Below are 17,605 nucleotides of genomic sequence, written 5' to 3' on the forward strand. Positions count from 1 at the left end.
CATACCAAGTAATTCACTACACCACATGGGGGTTCTGTTTTATCTAATCTTTCCAAGTGTTTTCAGCCAAGTAGGGTCATTGTTAGCATATTCTGCTGTGTGGCTAAACTGCCCAATGTCTCTTATCACTTAATCTTTTTTTCTTTTTTTTTAATTGTGATTTGGGTGAAAGTTTACAGAGCAAATTCATTTTACCTACAACAATTCATACACATTTTGTTTCATGACATTGATTGCAATCTCTATAATGTAACATCTCTCTTCCCATTTCTTCCCTGTGGTTACCTTTTCCCTGTGTCCTTTTTTCCTATGCATTCCTGCTCTCTGAGCTATCTCCCTGTGCAAATACTGCCCTTCTGTTCCCATGGTTGACTGTTGTAAGGAATGTATTGGCCTGTTGGAAGTGTTTACCTTATACACCTGTCTATTGTTTGGCTGGAAGCCACAGGAGTGAGTGCAATTGCAGGCCGAAAAGGTGACTAGGGACCATAGTCTTGGGAGTTGACAACCACTTAATCTTTAATGTCTGTGTTGAATCAGTTGATATTTGCAGTGGGAAGAATAAATCCTTGGCTCCAGTGTACACAAAGTGCCTCCTGTCATTCAAGTGCTTTCATTGTCAGCTATCTCCAGGTCATTTCCTTCCTTTTCTTGCTGGTACTCTGTGATCCTGCTGGTCTGGGCTCTGTGTGCCTTCATTTGGGGAGATAGTCCATTCTTGAACTGTGTGTGTCAGCCCTGCTTACTTGTTCCCTGTTTTTCTTCTAATTATCTCTTCTTGGAAGATCCCTGAGGCTTTCTTCAGTTGAAAATAAAGCAAAGCTTCTGTACTTCTACGCAGCATTTTTGTTGATGTTGTTGTTGTTGTTTTAGCATGTGCTTGTGTGTGTATACTTTTATTTTTAACAAAACTATTCATGGTGAACCTACTCTGCTTTCGTGTAATTTACTTTTCACAGTAATAGTCATGTTTTGGGCAGTGGAAATGCTTTTATATTCTAAAGCAGTGAAGATAATGTTTGTTTACCTGTGTAAAGAGCACACTATTAGCAAAGAACATGAAAACAAACAAAACAAAAACAAAGCCAAGAACCCAGGAGGAGCAGTTGGGGAGGGGAGGAGGGAACCTACCAACAGGCTTCCCTTTGTTTCTGCTTCCTGGGCAATCTACTTCTGTAGTGAAACCACCTTGGAAACCCAAGGAGGGGTCACTATGAGTTGGATCCGACTCCACGGCAGTGGGTTTGGTTTTTTGGTTTTTAACTCTGGTCTGACAATTGTGTCTGTCTTTGTGCAGAGCACCTGTTAACTCACTTGGAACAAGCCAAAGGTGTTCCCCCTGCAAGCCAGAGCGAAGCAACTCCCGAGAAGGAGCCAGAGGTGCCCCAAGGGGAGCCACCCGTAGGTCCACAGAATGTCAGCACCACCAAAGAACAGAAGAAAAAGCCTCGAAGGGGAAGAAAGCCCAAAGCATCAAGAACCGAGCAGCCTCTGGTCATTGTGGAAGACAAGGACCCTGCAGGTGAGGGAGATGGTCCTTGGAAGCTGACTGCTTGGAGGAGTAGCCCCTTCCTGGGCCCCACGGTCTGGGAGGTTGGGAAGGGAGTAAGGGGGTGAGGACGATGACCCTGAGGCTACCTCCCCTTGAACAGCTTGGGAAAACTCAGCAATGAGAGTCACGTGTAAGATTCCTTTTTTTTTTTTCTTTTTAATGTTTTTTAATGCATTTTATTGAAATATAATTTATGTATGCTGAAATACACAAAACTAAAGTGACATGGGTAAATGCATTTTTTTTTTTTTTTTGCAGTGTTCCCTCCCCTCCCCTCCCACCCCTGGCAACCAACAAAGAAAGTTACCATCCATATATAAACCTTTCCTTGACCCTGTATAACAACGAACTAATACTATATTTGTCCTTCTGTGATTGACTTATTTCACTCAGCATAATGTCCTCCAAGTTCATCCTTATTATGCGGTGTTTTGCAGACTCTACATTATTCTTTAGTGCTGCATAGCATTCCATTATGTGTATGTACCATAGCTTGGTCATCCACTCTTCCACTGATGGGCATGTAGGTTGTTTCCATTTTATTGCTATTGTAAATAGTGCTGTGATGAACATGAGTGTGCATATACCTGTTCCTAACCTGGCTCTCACCTCTCTAGGATATATACCTGGTAATGGGATTGCTGGGTCAAATGGTATCTCCAATTCCAGCTTTCTAAGAAATCGCCATATTGCTTTCCACAGTGGTTGTATCACTTCACAGTCCTACCAGCAGTGTATGAGAGTCCCAATCTCTCCACATCCCCACCAGCATTTGTTATTTTCTGTCTTCTTGAACCTTCCCCATCAACAGAAGAATGGATAACCAAACTATGGTACATACACACAATGGAATACTATGCAACACTAAAGAATAATGTAGAATCTGCAAAACACCACATAACATGGATGAACTTGGAGGACATTATGCTGAGTGAAATAAGTCAATCACAGAAGGACAAATATAGTATTAGTTCATTATTGTAAAAAGTCAAGGAAAGAGTTATATATGGAAGGAAACTTTCTTTGTTGGTTGCCAGGGGTCGGGGAGAGGGAAGGGAACACTACAAAAAAAAAGGAAAAAAATGCATTGACCCATGTCCTTTAGTTTTGTGTATGTCACTGTACATAAATTATATTTCAGTAAAATGTATTTAAAAAAAAATCTGTCAGAGCTAATTTGCTAAGTTATAAAATTCCACCATATATCCTAAATGTTTTTAGTAGGAGCTCTGGTGGCATCATGCCTAAGGCATTTGACTGCTAACCAGAAGGCTTGCGGTTCAAACCCACCAGCCACTCCTTGGAAGGAAGATTGGGCAATCTACTTCCGTAGCGATACTGCCTCGGAAACCCAAAGACGGGTTGCTGAGTCGGATCTGACTTGACAGCAGTGAGTTTGGTTTTTTGTTTGTTTGTTTGTTTTGGTATTCAAAGGGATTGAAGTAATGTTATCATTGTTGTCTAAGAAAAAAATCATAAATTAGAAGTCCAGTTTTGAGTTAAGAATCAAACTTTCTTTTCTATAAATATAGGTTAATGTATGGCTGCTAAAATGTTACTGGTTGTGTTTTGTTTTTGTTTTTTTTTCGATTTAGATCTTGTAATTTAGTATCTAAAAGCTTTGGCCTGGCTGTGGTTCCCTTGGAGTCCCTGGGTGGCACAAACCTTTAACATGCTTGACTACTAACCAAAAGGGTGGGAGTTCAGCTCCACCGAGAGAGACCTCAAAAGAAAGACCTGGCGATCTACTTCCATTCAGGCACTGAAAACCCTATGGAGCACTGTTCTTCTCTGGCACATGTAGGCTCGCCATGACTTGACAGCACCTGGTTTGGGTGTTTTGATTTTGGTGCTTCCCTTGGGCAGGTCTTCTTGTTTTGGTGTGACTGTCCCTGGCCCCTAAGATAACCTGTCACATTCACCTTTTACAGAGCACGTGGCAGAGATTGTCACCGAGGTCCCCCCAGATGAGCCTGTGAATGCAGCCCCAGATGAGCGCATCATGGAGCTGGTTCTGGGGAAGCTGGCCACCAGCACCAGTGACAGTGGCTCTGTTCCAAAGTAAGCCCCACCTTAGCATGCAGTCTGTCTTGGTTGACAGAAAGCGTTACAGGCAGCTGGTCTGTTAGGGAGGGAAGTGGCTTCTCAAGGGCAAAGCCTGATGGTGGGTGTATTTCTTGTGTTCTGAACTCATAGGCCTGGGAAGCAGCAGTAATGTCTGGAACTCAGGAGTTCGTAGTGTGTCCACTGTGAAAACATTGTCATATTTGAATTTCAGTAACTTAACACCTCACTCTAGGGTTTTGGTTTTTTCTTTGTATGAACAAGGAAAATATTTCTTTCTCTTTTAGTTACTATTCTTGATTAAACTTTTACCCTGAAGTAAAATTTGTACTCAGCTGCAACTTGAAAGGTTGAAGGTTTGAGTCTACTCAGAGGTACCTCAGAAGAAAGGCCTGGTGATGTACTTCCAAAAGAATCAGCCACTGACAACCCTGTGGAGCATGATTCTACTCTGACACAGGGGGTCTCGCTCTAAGTCGAGGGCTGACTTGGCTGCAGCTAACAGCAACATGTAGTTGGTGAACCTATGGAAATACTGAAAATTGAGACCAAGTTAACCTCACAAGGAACATTGCCTATTTATACTCTGTTTTATTGCCCAGAGGATTTCAGGTGGCTTATTGTCAAAAGCACATTTAATAAGGAGAAATAATTTTAAATTAAGTCAGAAAAATCAGAATCCAAAATCAAAAGCAAACCCACTGCTGTTGCATTGGATCCAACTCATAGCGACCCCTCCTTGGGTTTCCGAGGCTGTATCTCTAGGGAAGTAGAGTGCCCATCCTTCTTTCCGAGGAGTGGCTGATGGGTTTGAACTGCCAGCCTTCTTGTTAGCAGTCAAATGCCTTAGGCACTATGCCACCAGAGCTGAAATATACAATAGAATGTCAAGACCTAGTGAGAAAAACAGAACACGAAAATATTCTAATTGAGGCACAATTGAGCTCCAAATGGCTAGGTGGCCAGAACTAAAACATGTAAGAGGTGCAGCTATTACAGAGTAAATTCATCTTGGCTATTAAATATTCAAAGTGTCTCTCCCTGCTGGACACCCTAAAACCCAGTGTGATGCTTGAGCCATTCCCACCTTTCTAGCATGGAGACTTGGGGTTACTTGGGATGTTTGGGAAGAAGGCTCACTCTAAGACAGTTGCAGTCTTACTTCTATGTTCTCCAGTGACCCTGTCACTCTCCTACTTTTAACCAGCTCATGTGTCTCACCTGGCAGGTTCACGCATCACCCACATAGCACCATCACCCTCAAGAGGAGCTTGATTCTCTCGAGCAGGCATGGCATCCGGCGGAAGCTCATCAAGCAGCTGGGTGAGCACAAGCGGGTCTACCAGTGCAACATCTGCAGCAAGATCTTCCAGAACAGCAGTAACCTGAGCAGGCACGTGCGCTCGCATGGTGAGTGTCTGTCATGCCAGGCCGGGGAGGGGTAATGATGGGGTGGCAGTCTTCCGTTGTGGAGGTCCCTTCTGTGAATCGCACTGATGCAGGGTCTGTAGCTGTGGAACAGATGGGGTGGTGGTTCTCTCCTATGGTTGGTCACACCCAATGTCCAATGTAGAGGGAGAGAGGGCTCATAGATCTTATTTAAAAAAAAAAAAAAAAACTTCAGCGTTTCAGAGGTGGGGAATCCAATTTTTAGTAAATGCTTGAAGTAGTGAATCAGCTTTCTATTGGTTGATTCCTAGGTGACAAGCTGTTTAAATGTGAGGAATGTGCAAAATTGTTCAGCCGCAAGGAGAGTCTAAAGCAACATGTTTCTTACAAGCACAGCAGGAATGAGGTGGGTGGAAATGACCCCACGGTTCTCGTTCTAGTTATGCAGAAGATAACAGAGGTTGAGTTTAAATAAGCATGTTGGGAAGAGAAAGGAGAGAGAGAGAAAGAGAGTAAGCAAGCGAGTTACATGCTCATGAGCAAGCTTGGTGAGGGTTGTATGTCCCCTGGGGCATTTACAGACCCATGGACTGCACATTAGCCCACCCCAGCCTGGTAAGATGCTGATAGAGGCAGGGGGAGTAGTCCAGGAGTATGGGAGGTTGGTGTTTGGAATGCGGTGACCTGAATACAGAATTCTCTTTCTAGGGCCATTGGATGGCAGAGTGAAAAAGCCACTGTATTCCTAAATAGACTAGGAGAGCAGTAGAGAAAGTTGTAAAATATACGCACTTCAGAAAACGCCAGAGTAGTACTACAAGTGAGCACGTTCTCTGCCCTAATCTGGTTCCAGGTGTCCTCCTACTAACCATGCTCCCTGTTTGAAACCAGGTGGACAGTGAGTACAGATACCGGTGTGGGACTTGTGAGAAGGCCTTCCGCATCGAGAGTGCGCTGGAATTCCACAACTGCAGGACAGGTGAGGGAACACCTCCACACATTACAGTGACCTTGCGCTTCTCTCTGACGCGATCCAGCTTTGATTCTTAGATGTTGTTGTTCTTTTGTTGTCAAGTCACTTCCAACTGTGGTGATCTCCTGTGTGTCAGAGTAGTACTGCTCCATGAGATTTTCAGTGGCTGATTTTTTAGAAGCAGATAGGCAGGCTGGTCTTCTGATGTGCCTCTGGGTGGGTTTGATCTACCAATCTTTCAGCTAGTGGTCTTGTGTGTAACCAGTTGTGCCACCCAGGGACTCTGATTCTTGGATAACCTAATAGAAACTATTGATCTTTTAAAGGGAAATTAGAATTGTTTTAATGAGGAAACCTCACCTCTAACATTTCCACTTTGTTCCTTTTGCTTCAAAAGATAACACTTAGGCTAAAGATACATAGATGGAAACTTCCTGTATCAAAAGAAATTGATGTTCTTACTTTCTATTAGTCTTCATAATAGCAACTCATAGTGACCCTATACGACAGAGTAGAACTGCCCCATAGGGTTTCCAAGGCAGCAGACTGCCACCTGTCTTCCGCGGAGCAGCTGGTAGATTCAAGCCGCCAACCTTTTGGTTAGCTGTCAAGTGCTCTAACCACTGTCAAAATTGACTCGATGGCAGTGGATTTGGGTTTTGATTTTTCATTGGTCTTCAGTTTGAACACCATGGTGGCTCCCATTTGAGGGGAAGTTTCCATCCTTGCTAAGAATGGTAAGTAGCATGTATAGTTTGTTACAGAGCCATGGGAGAGGTACATAAAAACATCAGGATAATGGCTCTAGAAGGAGTTTCTCGGTGGTGCAAATGGTTCATGTGCCCGACTGCTAACTGAAAGGTTGAAGCTTCATGTGTATACAGGTGCCTCAGAAGAAAGGCCTGGTGAATTGTTTTTAAAAAATCAGCCACCGAAAACCCTATGAGCACAATTCTACTCTCACACACCTGCGGTTGCCATGATTTGGTGTCAAATTGATTACATCTGGCTAAATGGCTTTGGAAGGAGGGAGAATTCTGCCTCATTCATGTGGAATGATGTTCCTTAGTGTTAGCTGTGCTTTACCCATTTTTCTTGCCAGCATCTGGGAAAGGAAGTTGTAGATACCTTGTAAAAATCATTTTTCTTCTCAGCCTACTCTGTCCACCAGTCTCAAAAAGTAAAATTAAAACTCATTCCCGTCCCACCCATGTGTGAAGTCAGAAGCTGCCTTGCTCTGCATGGCCTATGGCAAGAGGAGGCATCTTTGGTCAGGCAGCGACTGCAGCTGGCAGCGGTGTAGCATAGGCATCCAGTGGCACACACCCTTCTCCCTGCCTCTCTGCAAATGCTCCTGGGTGCACCATGAGTGGAGCCCCACACTTCCAGGCTCCATGTTGGTCATGTCAGAGGTCCAAGCGCCAGGTAGTTAGGATTGCACTGCCATTGTGTTGTCCCTCTCTCTAGGAATCATAGCCAACTTGGGATGGCTGTTCTGATGGCAGTCAGCTTAGAGACCTACCCTGTTAGCCTTTTATATCAAACCCCTTTTCCTGGTGATCACTTTGTGTGCATCCCTGTGTGCATACTGGTTCTCAGGAAGGTGCTGGTGGGCCATCCATGCATCTCCCCAAGAACTATAACCAGCATTAGCTAGGTGGGAGCATCCCAGACACCAGCCCACCTGCTTCTGCCCTCTCTGCTTGGTGTCTTGGGTTTTTTGTTTCCACGTTGAGGGCTCCTGTTTGAAACCTATCTTGTTCTTCTGCCCATGGGCCTTTCTCCTCATGGTGGGACTTTTGTGTGTCTTTGGTTTCACCTGAGCATTAGCAGCTCTGGAAGATTGGTGTCTGTGGTATGAACTAGTCTCCAGGAACCTCCAGATGATTTTACAGTGCACTGCACTAACTGTCCTCTAAGCCTTCCACTACAGTACCCAAGAAATTTGGCACAACCCACCCAGCTCTTCCTATTTCGTGCATATATCTGTCAGACAGACCAACCTTTGTTTTGTTTGTTAACTGCAGTCAGGGATCGTGCTCCCACCTGGCGTGTCAGCAAACCATTCCAGGTAAGTGCAGTGATGGCAGGTATCAGGACAAGAGAGAGGGAACATCCGATTCTAGGGTCTTTCACCATAAGGAAGACAGCCTCTGGGCAGTTGACTCCAGTAAAAGAGAAGCCATCCACCCCACCCACCCCCACTTTTTTTTTTTTTTTTTTAATGTTTTCTCTGCATGTGAATGAAAAAGAACACAATAAAAGAAGTCAAAGTAGCAGTTGGGACATGTCAGTTGAGAGTTCTGTTAAATCAGATGCTTATCTTTGTTCAGTAACCATTGCTGATGAGTCGATTTCAATTTACGGAGCCCCTATGGACAGAGTAGAACTGCTCCATAGGGTTTCCAAGGCTGTATCCTTATGGAAGCAGACTGCCACATTGTTCTGTGGAGCAGCTGGTGGGTTTGAATTACCGACCTTTCGGTTAGCAGCCAAGCATTTAACCACTGCAACACCAGGGCTCCTTCTTTGTTCGTTATGGAGAAGTAACTGAGCAATGGTGCCTTGAAATGCAGTTTTCTTACCTTGATATGCTCTCATATCAAAAGGTAGAAGTTTTAGACTGAAAATTAAAGGATAAAATCTTGAAACTGAGTTTATTTGCCATAACATTATTTGCATATCTTTCAGAGCTTGTTTATACCATTGAAGTTAAGAGAATGTGTATCTCCCTTAGACCATTGAACTGAGAATTTGTACCATGTGAGGGAAAAGGCTCTAAAATGTGTAGGCTGGTGGATTTTTGTCAAGCTTTCACTCAACAGGACCTATCTTTGTACTTATCCTCCACAGTGTGACTAGTTATTGATGTAACTCGTTTGAATGTTCACTGTGCTGCCTTTGATCTTAAAGACTGTGTTAGAGAATAGCAAAGGCTGAAGTCCAGACCCTCAGGCAGCCTGGTGCCCTTGAAACCCATTCCCCTGTCTCTGGGGACCTGTGTATCTGCTTTTTGTCAGGCCAGGTAACTAGCACCTTATGCGAGTTGGTACATTTTATTAAAGTATAAATATAGACGCAGCAGCAGAAGGACTGTTCGTGGAGAAGGGCTTTCATTGGGATCAGGTGCCTCCTTGGATTCCTGACCCACCAACATTTGACGCCTGGGTAGGAAATCCACCCCCATGGTGTGGCCGACTAGTCCCAGGCCAGCTCTGACCTCTGCTCTCATCAGGCAGAGGCCCAACTTCAAGCTCTGGGAATGTTTTGAAGTGGGTTCTCTTTCCTGATGGCAGGAGGGACTTGTAAGAGAGGAAACTAGACAGCAAGCCCAGCACTGCTGCCTTTCACAGCTATCAGCCTCAAGGCTGGTGGAACCCCTTGCCAGGAGAGCTGGCTCATGTGCACTCTCTGTTCCTGCAGGGAGAACGAGCTCACCTGTGTTCTTTAGTACCTTCCAGGAGGGCAGGCTCACCGGTGCTGTCCTGCACCTGCAGGGAGGGTGAGCTCATCTGTGCTCTTTGGCAGGCCTAGGTTGGATGGGGGGAGGGGGCCTTTGGTGACCTGATGAGACAGCACTGTAAGGGTGTGGCCCCTTCACAAAGCAAGATGGCAGATGCTCTTGGATCTCATGATCCCATTAGAGGTTCATGCGAAGGAAATAATGGCAGAAGAAAACAGGTATATTATTTAAAATTGTGTCCTTAAATTATCTACAAGTCAAAAATAATGAAGTAAATGGTGACAAGTTAAACTGGATTGAGTAGTACGTTGCCATTAAAATAACTATAAAAATATTTAACCTAATGTTCAGGAAGACTACATAAGTTCATGTTCTTTCTAAAACCAGATGAAACTCACTGCTATTGAGTTCATTCTGATTTATAGTAACTCCTATTGGGTTTGCAAGGCTATAAATATTTATGGAAGCAGCCTGCCTCGTCTTCCTTCCACAGAGTGGCTGGTGGGTTTGAACCACCAGCCATTTGGTTAGCAGCTGAATGCCTTAACTATTACACCACCAGAGCTCCTTACATGTTCTCTAGGTCTCTGTAACTATGCACACAAATCACCAAACACTGTCAGAAAGATATGGTGAGAGGAGTGGAGTCATGTGGGTCATTTTACAGTTTAGAGAAGAAGCACAAGCAGTGTGTTGGGCTGGGCAGCACCATCCAGGTGAGGAAGGCTGTAAGTCAAGGCCACACTGTGGGCCAAGCTGCTACCATCCCAGGCTCCAGCTGTAGGAGCTCCAGGCCCAGCTGAGTCAGCTCACCCAGGGGAGGCAGTCAGGTCCAGGCCACAGGAACACCACCAGCTCAGGGGGGAGCCAGGCAGAGGAGCTCACTGGGCAATCTGGGCACCTGGAAGGAGAGTTCCCACATGGGGGGTGTAAAGTAGGACAGAGATGCCTGGTGTCCTGGGTAGAGTTAAGAAACCACAGTTTGGCTACACTTAGTTGAAGAGGGCCTGGAAGGTGAGGCAGTGGACACAGGTATGTGAGCCATGCCTGCAGGCTTCATTTTGTGTGTTGTGTGTGTGTGTGTGTGTGTGTGTTTGAGAGAGAGTATATGTATCACTGAGAATCTATATGCGAGAGTGAGTGTATGTGACTGAGAATCTGTGAGTATGTATGAGTTTATGAGTATGTGTGTGTGAGTGAGAGTATGTGTCTGGATGTGTGATTGTGAGTTTGTGAGTGAATGTATGTGTGAGTCAGAGTCTTCATGAGAGTGTGTGACTGAATGTGTATGAGAATGTGTGTGTGACTGAGAGCATGAATGTAAGAATGTGAGAGAGAGAAAGAGCGTGTATGTGAGGGAGTGTGGGATTGAGAGTCTGTGAGTGTGTGTGTGTGAGTAAGAGTATGTGTAAGTATGTGACTGAGAGTCTGTGTGAGTCTGTGTGCAAGAGAGTATGGATATAACTGAGGGTCTGTGAAAGCATGAGTGTGTGAGTATGTATGACTGAGATTGTGTATGTGAGTGAGAGTATGAGAGTCTGTGTGTGTGAGGGCATGTGTGAGTGAGTGTGTATGTGTGTCTGTGAGTGTGAGTTTGAGAATGTGAGTGTGTATGTGAGTCTTTGTGCATGTATGTGACTGAGAGTTAGTGTGTAAGTATGAGAAAGTCTGTAAGAGTGTAAGTATGAGAAAGTCTGTTGCCCTTGGGATACCCCCTCCCCTCTCTTGTTGCTTCTTGCCATTACTAAGGCACATCATTGAATCTGTGTTAAATGCTATTTCACTTCAATGTCATTTGTTTGTTTGCTTTCTGGACAGATGACAAGACATTCCAATGTGAGATGTGTTTTAGATTCTTCTCCACCAACAGTAACCTTTCTAAACACAAGAAGAAGCATGGGGACAAGAAGTTTGCCTGTGAAGTCTGCAACAAAATGTTCTACCGCAAGGATGTCATGCTTGACCACCAGAGGCGGCATCTGGAAGGTAAGTACGCCTGCCTGGAGAGAGCTCTTCAGTGAAGGATTGAAGGGGTGGTGAGCCGTCTTGCATCATGGGTACATGTAGATTGCTACAACCTTTTTGGAATGCAGTTTGACATTATCTTATCAAGAGCCTTAGGAATTCCCATCATATGATCCAGAAACCCTCCTCTGGGAATCTGACTCAGAGACAGAGATGTGTTGGTGTACAGATGTGTTGTGTGTTAATGGTGTTGTATATTAGTAGAAAACACTTCAGTCACTAACCAGCAGGTTGGTAGTTCCAACCCCACCCAGTGATTCTGAGGAAGAAAAACCTGGCAGTCTGCTTAAGAAAGGTCATAGCCTTGAAAACCTTCTGGAGTAGTTCGACTCTGTAACATGTGAGGTCATCATGAGTCAGAGGCTGACTGACAGCAGCTAACAACAATTGAAAAAATTAGAAACATCCTAAATGTTCCACAGTGGGGAAAGGGTTAAAAAAAACTATGGAATATTCATAGGATTCAATGTTACACAGTAATTCAGAGCAATTTTTCCTAAGACTTTTTAATATTGTGAGAAAAGGCTTTCAAACCAAAAAACTCACTGCCATAGAGTAGATTCTGACTCGTAGTTGACCCCCTTTGGGTTTCCAAAGCAGTATCACTACTGAAGTAGATTGCCCACTCTTTCGTGGAGTGGCTGGTGGATTTGAACCGCCAGCCTTCTGGTTAGGAGGCATTTGCCTTAGGTACTATACCATCTTGCTGTGACAGAAAGTAGGAAAAGACAGTATATGAAATTGTGTATGTGATATGCTTTTAACTGCATGCATAGAAGAGAACATCATGGGTGGATATTGTGTTGGAGAGACCATGAGTGGTTTTCCCATTATTCTGTATCCTCTTCTTTGTTTCCCACTTGGCCTCTGGTGAACGTTTATTGTCCACAAGGCCCCTGGGTGATGTGCTGCCATTTGTAGTGGGCTTGGAGTGCAGGGGAGGTGACCTGCCCACATGGTGAACTTATGAGATAAACCAACCAACCAAAGAAAGCGCACAAGTTACTGTGGAGTAAGTGCCAACTCATGGCAACCCCACGTGTGTCAGAGCAGAACTGGGCTCTGTAGGGTTTTCAGAAGTTTATCACTGAGGCTTTCTCCTGAGTCACCTCTGAATTAACTCAAAGCTCCTTGCTAGCCTTCAGTTAGCAGCCAAGTACATTAACCATTTACACCACCCAGGAACTCTATGAAATGCCAAGGGCAGGAAAAAGTCTATTTCTATGGGCCAGTTTTGTCTCAGGAAGAGTGAGGCAGCAGGACAAGGAATGGCAGCAGGATGCAGAAATGGGGATGAGATGCAGGGGTATCCTGTGTGTTCCTTGGGTGTGTTTGCCTCCAGAGAAGACCTAGGAAGTGGGCAGCCCAATTTGAAAAGCCCCATCCACAGAAGCAGGAGTAGCCACTTGGGCACAGACACCCCTCAAGGTTCCCAGCACCCTTAGGTCCTCTGTGGAGGGTCCCATACAGATCCTGCTTCCAGAGGCACTTGTGGTTTTCTGCTCAGACATGCCCTCTGTTTAGTTAGGGTTCTCTAGAGAAACAGAACCAGTAGTGTGTGGGTGTGTATGTGGGTGTGTGTATGTAGAAGGGAACTCTGATGGCATAGTGGTTATCTGATAAGCTGTTAACTGAAAGGTTGTCAGTTTGAACCCACTATCCGTTCCATGACAGAAAGATATGGCACTCTGTTTTCGTAAAGATTAAAGCCTGGAAACCCTATGGAGCATTCTATTCTGTCCTATAATATCCCTATGAGTTAGAATAGACTCAATGGCAACTGGTTTGGTTTCCTGGCTTGGGTGTGTGTGTGTGTGTGTATACATATAAATATATTTATTTGTGTGTGTATATATTTACACATAAATATATACATCCATATATATATAAACACATATGCTTGTGTGTGTGGGAGCTCTGGTAGCATAGTGGCTAAGTCACTTGCCTGCTAACCAGACGGCTGGTGGTTCAAACCCACCAGCCACTCCTCGGAGGGAAGGTTGGGCAATCCTACTTCCATAGTGATACTGCCTCGGAAACCCAAGGAGGGGTCGCTATGAGTTGGGTTTGACTCGACGACACATAACAAATAAACAAAAAGCTTGCGTGTGTGTATATATATATCATGAGCCAATTCCTTGAAGAAAATCAATTAATATATCTCTCTAAATATATATTCATATATATATTTATAAGTGAAGGAAATGGCACAAAACAAGGCTCCAGGAATTGATGGAATACCCATTGAGATGTTTCAACAAACAGATGTCATGCTGAGGCATTTACTGCTTTATGCCAGGAAATTTAGAAAACAGCTACCTGACCAATCGACTGGAAGAGATTGGTATTTGTGCCAATTCCAAAGAAAGATGATCCCATAGAATATGAAAATTATCAAATAGTAGCATTAATATCACACACAAGTAAAATTTTGCTGAAGATAATTAAAAAATAGTAGCAGCAGTATATTGACAGGGAACTTCCTGAATGCAAGCTAGATTCAGAAGAGAATGTAGAATGAGGGATGTCATTGCTGATGTCAAATGGATCTTGGCTGAAAGTAAAGAATACCTGCAACATGTTTACCTATGTTTTATTGACTATGCAAAGGCATAGTCAATAACAAATTATATTATTCCATATATCCATAACAATTTATGGATAACAGTGAGAAGAATAGGAATTCCAGAACACTTAATTGTGTTCATGAGGAATCTGTACATAGACCAAGAGACTGTCGTTTCAGCAGAACAAGGTAATGCTGCATGGTTTAAAATACAGAACGGTGTGTGTCAGGGTTGTATCCTCTCACTAATTATTCAATCTGTATGTTGAGCAAATAATCAGAGAAGCTGGACTATATGAAGAAGAATGTGACATCAAGATTGGAGGAAGACTCATCAACAACCTGCAATACCAGATGACACAACCTTGTTTGCTGAAAGTGAAGAGAATTTGAAGCACTTACTGATGAAGATTAAAGACTACAGTCTTCAGTATGGATGTCACCTCAACATTAAAGAAAACAGAAAACCTCACAACTGGACCAATAAGCAACATCACAATAAATGAAGAAAAGATTGAAGTTCTTAGAGATTTAATTTTACTTGGATCCACAAGCAACACCCATGAAAGCAGCAGTCAAGAAAGAAAGAAGACATTGTATTGCATTGGGAAAATCTTCAAAAGACCTCTTTAAACTATTGAAGAGCAAAGATGTTGCTTTGAAGACTAAGGTGCACCTAACCCAAGCCATGGTATTTTCAGTTTCGTCATATGCACATGAAAGCTGGACAATGAATAAGGAAGACCAGAGAAGAATTGATGCCTTTGCATTGTGGTGTTGGCTCAGAATACTGAAAATACTATGCAGTGCGAGAAGAATGAACAAATCTATTGTGGAAGATGTGCAGCTGGAATGCTTCTTAGAAGCGAGAATGGCCACTTCAACTCACCAACTTTGGTCATGTTATCAGAAGGGACCATTCCTTGGAGAAGGATATCATGCTTGATAAAGTAGAGGGTCAGAGAAAAAGGGGAAAACTCTCAACGAGATGGGGCGACACAGTGACTGCAACAATGGGCTCAAGCACAGCAGGAACTGTGAGGCTGGCACAGGACCAGCCAGTGTTTTGCTCTGTTGTATATAGGGTCGCTATGAGTCAGAATCAACTCAGCAGCAACTAACAACAACACAACAAATACACACACACACATATAAAATATATGTACACATATATATGGTATGTGTGTATATATATATGTATACATACCATATATATGTATGTATATATATTTATGTAAATATATGTAGAGAGAAATTGATTTATATATATATATATATTTTGTTTTTTTGGTATATCTATATATAAACCACCACTCATCTGTCAGTTTATTGTACTGTGGTGGCTTGCATGTTGCTGTGAGACTGGAGGCTATGCCACTGATATTTCAAATACCAGGAGGGTCACTCATGGTGGACAGGTTTCAATGGAGCTTTCAGACTAAGACAGACTTGAAAGAAGGAAGGAGCCATCCATTTCTCAAAGAATTTGCCAGTAAAAACCTTATGAATAACAGTGAAATACTGTCTCATATATTACTGGAAAACTTAATGAATAGTGCTGAAACGTCTGATATAGGGCTGGAAGATGAGCTCCTCACATCAGAAGGCACTCAAAATACAACTGGGGAAGAGCTACCTCACCAAAGTAGAGTTGACCATAATGATGTAGATGGAGTAAAGCTTTTGGGACCTCCATTTGCTGATGTGGCACTACTCAAAATGAGAAGAAACAGCTGCAAACATCCATTAATAATTGGAACATGGAATGTATGAATCTAGGAAAATTGGAAGTTGTCAGAAATGAACTGGAATACATAAAGATTGATAGCCTAGGCATTAGTGAGCTAAAATGGACTGATTTTGGCCATTTTGAATCAGACAACCATATGATCTACTATGCTGAAATTAACAAATTGAAGAGGAATAACGTGGCATTCATCATCACAAAGAATGTTTCAAGATCTATCCTGAAGTACAGTGCTGTCAGTGATAGAATGATATCCATATGCCTCCAAGGAAGAACAGTTAATACTACTGTTACTCAAATTTACACATCAACCACCAAAGCCAACAATGAGGAAATTGAAGATTTTTACCAACTTCTGCAGTCTGAAATTAACCAAACAGGCAATCAACATGTGTTGATTATTACTGGTAATTGGAATGCAAAAGTTGGAAACAAAGAAAAACCACGAGTAGTTGGAAAATATGGCCTTGGTGATAGAAATGATGCTGGAGATCTCATAATAGAATTTTGCAAGACCAACAACTTACTCATTACAAATACATTGTTTCAACAACATAAACAGTGGCTATGCATGTGGACTTCACCAGATGGAGTACACAGAAATCAGATCTACGACTTCGGTGGAAAGAGGCAATGGAGAAGCTCAATATCTTCAGACAAAACAAGGCCATGAGCTGACTACAACAGACCATAAACTGCTCATATTCAACTTCAAATTGAAGCTAAAGACAATTAAAACAAGTCCACGAGAGCCAAAATATGACCTTGATTATATCCCTCCTGAATTTAGAGACCATCTAAAAAGTAGATTTGATGTATTGAACACCAGTGACTGAAAACCAGAGGAATTTTGGGATGACATCAAGAATATCATCCATGAGGAAAGCAAAAGGTCATTAAAAAGACAGGAAAGAAGAAAAGACCAAAATGGATGTCAGTCAAGCTCAATTGGTATAACATACTACACAAAAACATTGTTCTACATACTACTTTGGTGAGTAGTGACTGGGATCTTAAAAGCTTGCAAACAGCCATGTAGATGCAACAGTGGGTCTCTCCTTGTCCAGAACAAAGAAAAATGAAGAAAACCAAAGACACATGGCAACAGTTAGTCCAAGGGACTGGTATACCATGCAGTCCTCAACCTATATGACTATGGAACCAGAAGAATTAGGTGTTGCCTGGCTACCACTGTCAACCACTCAGAGGGGGATCTATGTAGGAGATCCTGGATAGACCTGGAGAACAATGTGGAACAAAACTCAAAATCATTAAAAAAAAAAAAAACAGGTTTGCTGGTCTGATAGAGCCTGGTGGAACCCCTGAGACTATATTCCCTAGCTGCCATTCGGGTCTGGAATTGAACCAACTCCTGTGGCTTCCAGCCAAACAAAAGACAGGCATATGAGCTGAACATTTACATTAGGTAGTGCTTGAACAATTTCTCTTAGAAAGATCAGCATGAGGCTGGTCCCCATGAGGCAGAGGTTAAAGATGTCCCAAATGTCCTCCCAGTAATTTTCCCAGTCTTAGCGTTCTGTATTTCGCTGTAACACCTCACAGAACTCACAGACACTCAAGGGTTTGTCTCACGTAGTAGTGGTGGAGGCTGGCAGGCTGGCGAGTCCCGGGTCCGTGAGTAGGTCTGGCGAATCCTCCCAACTCTCGGGGTTTGATGAACCTTGATCAGCAGATCAGATGACGGCTGTTGTCCCAAATCCAGGGGTGAGGTGAGGATGACCCAAGACACAAAGCTGGAGCAAGAGGAGAGCGAATCTTCCCAGGAGATTCGTAGGTATACCCTCAGGGAAGCTAAGGGTGGTGAT

At 43.3% G+C, this 17,605-nt stretch overlaps 1 protein-coding gene across 1 annotated transcript in view; it reads left to right on the forward strand.

Annotated features, from left to right (window-relative positions):
- The window catches only part of PRDM15 (PR/SET domain 15), a 124,910-nt gene that overhangs the window by 43,605 nt on the left and 63,700 nt on the right, over positions 1 to 17,605 (forward strand). Inside the window, 8 exon segments of the mRNA XM_007947282.2 lie at positions 1,298 to 1,522; positions 3,484 to 3,613; positions 4,845 to 5,026; positions 5,317 to 5,411; positions 5,897 to 5,984; positions 7,446 to 7,464; positions 7,466 to 7,503; positions 11,260 to 11,427. Of these exon segments, the coding sequence (XP_007945473.2) occupies positions 1,298 to 1,522; positions 3,484 to 3,613; positions 4,845 to 5,026; positions 5,317 to 5,411; positions 5,897 to 5,984; positions 7,446 to 7,464; positions 7,466 to 7,503; positions 11,260 to 11,427 (945 nt within the window).

The sequence above is a fragment of the Orycteropus afer genome, unplaced genomic scaffold (assembly GCF_000298275.1).
Source record: "Orycteropus afer afer isolate SDZICR_OR568_19922 unplaced genomic scaffold, OryAfe1.0 scaffold00179, whole genome shotgun sequence".
Lineage (NCBI taxonomy): Eukaryota > Metazoa > Chordata > Mammalia > Tubulidentata > Orycteropodidae > Orycteropus > Orycteropus afer.